Source organism: Coregonus clupeaformis, chromosome 10 (assembly GCF_020615455.1).
Source record: "Coregonus clupeaformis isolate EN_2021a chromosome 10, ASM2061545v1, whole genome shotgun sequence".
NCBI lineage: Eukaryota > Metazoa > Chordata > Actinopteri > Salmoniformes > Salmonidae > Coregonus > Coregonus clupeaformis.
The window spans coordinates 13118686-13126295 of record NC_059201.1 but is presented as its reverse complement, the minus strand read 5'-3'; the positions used below and the strand labels follow the sequence as shown (position 1 = coordinate 13126295).

The 7610-nt window shown below is 43.2% G+C and overlaps 1 protein-coding gene across 2 annotated transcripts in view; it reads right to left on the bottom strand.

Moving 5' to 3' along the window:
* Positions 1-566: 566 nt before the first annotated feature.
* Positions 567-7610, bottom strand: part of LOC121574752 (rho guanine nucleotide exchange factor 3) — a 57851-nt gene continuing 50807 nt past the window's right edge. For both annotated transcript variants that reach the window (XM_041887308.2, XM_041887307.2), the window contains 4 exons: positions 6585-6842; positions 6320-6490; positions 3716-3902; positions 567-3505 (listed from right to left, as the gene is read on the bottom strand). In XM_041887308.2, the coding sequence (XP_041743242.1) occupies positions 3066-3505; positions 3716-3902; positions 6320-6490; positions 6585-6842 (1056 nt within the window). In that variant the 3' untranslated portion in view covers positions 567-3065. The remainder of the gene's footprint in view (positions 3506-3715; positions 3903-6319; positions 6491-6584; positions 6843-7610) is intronic.

Genomic DNA, 7610 nt, shown 5'->3' with positions numbered 1-7610 from the left:
TAACTGTACTGTATACAAGAATATGAATATGTATGTATGAATAGTGTGTAAATAGTATTTTTGTCTGTTCGTGTCTTTCCTATATATAACTCTTATTGTTTTATTTTATGTTGTTTATGTCTATTACTGTTCTGTACATTGTCATGTATTTGTACGTTTTATGTGGACCCCCCAGGAAGAGAATGGGGACTAAACTCAAATTATATTATAGTAATACATTGTATGACCCTGTAAAACAACACATTTCACTGCACCTATCTGGTGTGTGACAATAAAACATTTATATTTGTTATTATTTTCCTTAACATTATGTTACATAGAGGGATTCAAAGGTAGCAGTCACAGCTGCAGTATTTTGTCATGAGTCTGGCAAGCATCTACTAAGGCATTTGCATCCCATTGATGTACTGTCATTTATTATCATAGTCTTATCAGTAGAATAGCAATTACATTTTATAGCTAGACATTGACCTTGTTTGAACACAGCTACATGTGAAAAATGATAAGTCATCACATGGAATATAACTCAATATCACAACAGACCATAATAAACATGACAAATATGGCTTGGTTCGTATCTTTTATTTGGTACAGTCTAAATTCCATTAGGTTATACATGTTCATGTCAATCTTTCTCAGTCAGTTCATATATCATAATTCAATATAGTATCTTTACCTTTCAAGTCCATGTGTCTGAGGGCTTACATAGCCTACAACCACATAGTAGCTAGTTCTGAAACCCTTCTTTTCCAGTCTAGTTCTGAAACCCTTCTTTTTCTGTCTAGTTCTGAAACCCTTCTTTTCCAGTCGAGTTCTTTGGGCTCCTCCCATTCCCATATCTCCCTGTGCAACCATAATTCTCACCTCCAGTCTCCAGCAAGAACCAAACAAAAGCATATAACATTAATTCATAGTAAAAAATTAACTATAAATAGACATCCTAAAGAATATATTTCAATACATTTCTTTAAAAAACAAAACACAATAAAATAATATACTGTATTTTGGGTATTTATTTTAGTGATTACTTGGTCAAACTGATTCCTTTTTTAACAGGGTGACATTCTATACAAATGAGAGAGAATATGACACGTACACATTTTTTGGCAACGATTTAGCAGTCCTAGTTCATCAATTCAACACAGAGAGCACCCAGTGACAGAGGACTGGTCTGAGCTCAGCTATATGGCACAAGCGACTACTTCTTTAAACAATATGAAAGTCTCAGCATCACTTTTTACACAAATGTCCAGTGAGTAAAGAACTTTGTGGGTGATAAAAACCTGACACTACTAAAACACACCAACAGTAATTCATTTAATACTGGTTTTAATACAAAGCTTCTCTGTAAGACATTGACTCTTAACACCACTGAGAATCTTGCTTCCTCCAGAGCTCTTTACTTGTTGTAAAATGCTACTGTTCCCACGTCCCACTTGTGGAGATATAGGTGGTCCAAAACTGCATGACAATGGAATCCTTTCAGCTAGGGCATCTGCATCATTTTTCATGGAATTTCATGTAATGAGTTAAAGGGCAATTCTGCCATTTTTCAACCTCATATTCATCATCTTCAGCACCATACCAGTGTCTACATATGTGAAAACTGAGCTTTTCTATGATCCATGGTTAAAAAGATAAGAAAGTTCCTAAAAAATGCTTTTGTGTGACATCACAGGGTAGGATTAAAATAACTGTGATTTTCAAACCTTGCAACGAGTTTCTAGCCAGAGGGATGTTATTTACTTGCGTCCCACGTCACCGCAAATCTCATAGTGTTTGAAAACCACTGTTTGAAAAATATTGTAACTTTTAATGATGTCATCAGGTAGAACTTTTTAACTTCATGTTTACTTCTACAAAACATAGACACTGGTATTGTGCTGGAGAACATGACAATGAGGTTGAAAAGTGGTGGAATTGCCTTTTAAAGTTTTTTTTCTAACTCATATTAATTTAAAATCAAATGCAATTGTAGTTATCACATGCGCAGAATCCAACAGGTGTAGACTTTACCGTGAATGCTTACTTACGATCCCTTTCCCACCAATGCAGAATTTACCTTTAGACAGGATATAAAAAATAAACACCCAATAGATTATAAAAATAATCAAACAAGCTTGACCCACCAACAACAACAGCTCTCCCCTCTGAGTGACGTGTTTATACTAGGTTACATTACCAAGAGGCCAGTTCTAGATGCCAGTTGCTGACCTCTGGAACACCATAGTTTTGGAACACCATAGTTCTGGAACATCATAGTTCTGGCCAAGATGTGGGAAGAATCTGTAGCAAACAACTCTGCCCCATTAACACTGTTGTAACCCATCCTTAACAAAAGACCCTCCAACACCATGTCAAGTCCTAACAACAACATATCATCATATTGATTGTCTTTGAAAACATTCTTCTGGTCATTTTGACTGGGTAAATTATTGCAAACACAACAGGTTCTCTAGATTCCTACATCAATATACATACAGTATATATATATATATATATATATATATATATATATATATATATATATAAATAAAGAGAATATCATCTGTGTATTCTCTTCGCTCTGGGAGAACGCAGTAGCAGTGCAGTGGGATAAGGTGTGATGGCAGTGTCTCTAGTTGTGGTGAGAAGGTGATGAGAGGAGCCTGTCTGTAGGGTAGGAGGACTCCGCCTACAGCAGAGGTCAAGAGTCAGACCAGGAGCAACAACAACAATACTGTCCTGAGGTCCCAGTCATGGCTGCCTTCCTCTCCTCTCCATGTAGACTTCCATAGTGGACCTGACAGTCACAGCTAAGACACATGGATACCACTGCTATAGACTACACCACGGTCTCATAGAAAGACTCAAAACGATAGAGGGAGTGACAGAGAGAGAGAAAGAGAGAGAAAGAAAAGGAGGGAGAATTGTGAAAGTTAAGACAAAATCAACAAATGAAAAAGGGGTAGAAAAAAATAAGTGCTCTCCAATATCCATACACTGTGTTTCCTCCCTCCCGTATATAAAGACCATTGCCATGTCGCCACCAATACTGCCCAGGTGTAGCTATGGCACCCCAGTGGTCACACTTCTGCTGGCCTGCTGCTGCTACTAGAGTCTGTTTGGTCCATCTGGGCAGAGCCAGGGCAGCCTGTGGTGGAGTCAGAGGCCTCGCTCATGTCCACGTCCACGCTACAGTCTGGAGAGTCTACAGACGAGTCACTGTCGCTGTTGTCCATGCTCTCTGGCTGAGGGACCAGCTGGGGGGCCAGTGCTCCTGAGAGGGCAGGTGTTGTAGGGCTCAGAAGACTCTGGGGGCTGAGTGGGCTTGGAGCGGGGTCTGGGTCACTGCTACTGGTCCCCACCCTGACAGGAATCCCCACCCCCACGGCCGACTCGGCGGCTCCTTTGGCCTGGCGGATGCAGTTCAGCCACTGCTGTTTGTTAAAGGCATCGCTGGCTTGGAACGAGTGGGACTGGAGCTGGCCACCACTATGAAACGACACTCTGAAGAAGTTTTTGGCTGAGGTAGGAAAGGAGAGGAGAGATGAAGAGGTTAGACAGGGGAAATTAGACGGGCAGATTACAAGTTAATGACCACATTATTAATAGGATAGGGTGTCAAGCTCCAGTTATCGGCGGCCACAGTCGTTATCCACTAGGGATAAACCATACAGATCCTATCATTCATATTCCAATGTTCTATATGTAATTCTATGGAGTAAACACTCACTCCTCTCATTGTTGCTGAAGGCCCCTCTGATGGAGCCTCCCAGACGGATCTCCCCGTCCTGCAGGTCCTCCCACTGCAGGTCTCTGACGGGGATGGGCTGGCGGAACATCTGGTAGAGCAGCTGCTCACTGTGGGTGATGGTCCTGGTGATGACCAGCACGTCCTGGAACAGGAACACATGCAGCTTCTGGAGATAGAGGGATAAGGAAGGTGTAAGGGTAAGCTGCTTTTTCCTCATTTAAAACATATTTATCCAGGTTACTCATTGAGATCTCATTGGAATATATTTTTCAAGGGAGCCCTGGCGGCAGCAGTAAGCAATACAAAAATAATACAATACACCATAACACAATACAATTCATAGCTACATTGGAAATAAAGGTCATTGGACCAAACAGGGCCAGATATTTCAGCAGCAGGCCAACTACTCCCACAAAATCCAACTCCTCAGACTAGAAAATAGTACGAACACCACCAGTGTGGGTGGTATGTTTACTTTAAACACACTTTGGCCCATGTTTTCCTTTCCATGTGATGAATGGCTTCATAAGCTGACCCTGCATGATACATAAGAGAACATCTTCAACTTGTATTGAAAGTTCAAAACTGGAGTAGGAAGGGGATGATGTGTTCCTGTAGCACTTACACTGTTTGATTTAAGAGGACCAGTGTTTAGTAAACACTGGAAGACTTTTAAGGGAGTAGAGACAGAGATGGTCTATAATGTTGTAACAGACTTTAGCAGAGATGTGATGTGGAGGCTTCCAGGGTTGTGTTGTGTAAGAATACAGTGAATCCTGACGATAGAACACCCACTAACACTACTCCATCAAAGGGGGAATCTCTCTTCTCTCAACATTTCAATTTTCACTTATAAGAACTCTTTCTGAGATACCGATATAAGACCGTATAAGAATGAGTCTAATATAGAACACAAGCCAGTCATGGCTGACCATAAAGGAACAGAACATAAACACACACAAAAAAATCTGTGGTGTGTGTGTGAGTACAGGCTATGTGTGTGTCTGCATGAAGACCCTCAGGTTTCAATGGGCTGGTTTAGGTGAAACCAGCGTGAGAAGATGAAAGAAGTGGAACTTTCATCTGGTTGACTTTCTCGCTCTGTGTCTTTGTTCATCCTTAAATAACAACACTTTACCGCAGATAGACAGAGACAAAGGCCATGTTAGTCGACCATGAGTCACTATGACCTCACCTCGATTCTAACGACCTGTAGGCTTCCATTCTTCTCATATTAACACTTGATAAAACAAACAATAAATTAACTTCATAGCTAAATTAATGTGCAGATCTTTAGTGTAATGCCTTTAGTCCTTTTCCTGTATAATACAGGTAGATTTATTGGTTTATTGTTAAAACACAATATGGTAATGTTTCAGTGTTTTTTCCCACCGGACTTGAAAGGCTGTGTGTGCCTCTGCTTGGGTCGGTCCTGGCTAGCTACCCCAGCACAGCCTGATTAATAGCCTTCAGTCTCTCCTTTCCTGTGATTACTCCCTCTCTCCCTCCTTCTCTCCTTCCCTCTTCCCCCCCCTCCCTCTCTCTCCGTCCCTCTCCACACCACCACTACCCTCTTATTACTGCTGGTGGGAACTGAACCGTATCAAAGCCCAAACCACCAGTATGCTACCACCAACCCAGAGATGGATAGGGATATGCAACATCTAACAACACGCGACCAGGTGCTTCCAATTTGTACCATGTGGCACAAACATGGTAAACAAAACCCAAATGAAAAGCTTTGGTTGAAGGGAGGAGATGAAACAAATGTTCCGGCCCCTCTCTCTGACTGACAGTCCACATCGTTTCTTTTTCACCTCGGCACCCAGAACCCAATCAGCTTCTCAGGATGTCACAACAGAATGTTTCTTTCTAAACACACACAATGCACGTGATGTTATGTTTCTTTCTAAGCCTATGTTAGAGTGTATCCTAGGCATGTTTAAGGACATTGCCCTCTGGCTTGGCTAGGTTAGCCTACACCTTCCCTCTGCCCTCCCTGACCCCGGCAGCCCTGCGCTTGCCTGTTGTTGTTATGTAGCTTACGTAACAGTGTTGACGGAGCGGAGTGATTGACTAGATGTTTCAAAAATCTGTCTTCTTGTCTTTGACCTTGGAAACGTCTTTTCCCTCAGCAGGAAAGATGACCCAGCGAGGGCCTAGAGGTGAACCAACGCTCTCAGAGCTGACCCCTGACCCCAGTAGACGTATTGATATGTGGTGGCAGAGAGGTGCTTTAGGGGTCATGGTCAGAGGGTTTGCTCGTACCATCACAGGTACACTGTATATCTCTACATGGTACAAACGTAAAACTGTGACTCATTCAATGCTAAACAAATATCCTCACCGTTGACCTTACTTACGCCAGAAGACGTACCAAGCAGTAGAGTGTTAGTATTGAATTCCCTGTCAGCAGACGTTGCCGTGCCGTTTTACCATTAAAAGAGCTGCTACACTGAGTAACGTTTGCATTGTGTTTGCATGATGAAAGCAACCTGTTATTGTAGGTTTTTAGCTGTGTAGTGTAGCAGGTCTGTTCATATGCATACTTAGTAGTGATAGATGCTAGGCAGCTCTACTCACAGCTCCCCTGTTGTTCTTCAGTTCCCCGTGACAGCTGAGAATACGGGAGTTGTCAATGAGCAGGTCTCTCTGGCTGTCTTCCAGGTAGAGGAGACGCTCCTTGTAGAAACGGCACTCTGACTCGCCCGTCTGGGTGTTGATCTCAGCCACGATGCTCTGGATCATGTTGATCTGGTGACAGGATGAGGGAATGAAAAGTGGGGGGGGGTTAGTGTGGGGTTTTGTGTGTGTGCATGCATTCATGTCTATCACCAAATCCACTCACTGCCTCATCCAGGTGTTGACGGTCCGGATGGTCGTTAGGTGTGTGTTTGAGGATCTCCCTGAGCAGCAGAGGGTATTTGACCAGCCGGCTCCTGGGTATATCCAGGAAGTTCCACAGGTCCAGCTTCCTGCTGAAGGGCGACTCCAGGCAGCGCTGCAGGAAGTCATGCACCCGGTGGTCCTGCTTCTTATGGTCCAGCAGAGCCTTGGCTGCCACCTGGTTACTGCAGTACGAGTTGTAGGAGTCCAGACACGGTAACTTGTGGAGGGAGGGAGGAGGGAGGGAGGGAGGGAGGGAGGGGGAGAGAGCGAGAGGGAGGAAGAGAGAAAGGTGGGGGGGGGAGAGGTCAGTAATTGAGTTTCTCCTTCAGTCAAGTTAATATTTATTAGCAGGATCTCTTATGTAGTGTGCATGTTCCATAGCGCTTTTTGAGGTTGGATTTGATTTTAAATCACGTTTTTTGACTTCTGATAAAATATATATTTTTATTTGATTAATTTATTATTTGTCATTCCTTAAAGTCATCATTTCATCCTGCTCAGGCAGTACCAGCCAGTACATTTACATTACATTTTACATTTTAGTAATTTGGCAGACGCTCTTATCCAGAGCGACTTACAGTTAGTGATTGCATACATTATTATTTTTGTAAATTAAAAAAAAATAAAATCATACTGGCCCCCCATGGGAATCGAACCCACAACCCTGGCGTTGCAAACGCCATGCTCTACCAACTGAGCTACATCCCTGCCGGCCATTCCCTCCCCTACCCTGGACGACGCTGGGCCAATTGTGCGCCGCCCCATGGGTCTCCCGGTCACGGCCGGCTACGACAGAGCCTGGATTCGAACCAGGATCTCTAGTGGCACAGCTAGCACTGCGATGCAGTGCCTTAGACCACTGCGCCACTCGGGAGGTCGGTACTCCCCATAACGTACTGTCTTTAGTCATCCTATTTAGCAAGGCTAGCCTGAGATCACGCTCTTCGTAGCCAATGTGAGTAAGACCTTTACACAGGTCAACATT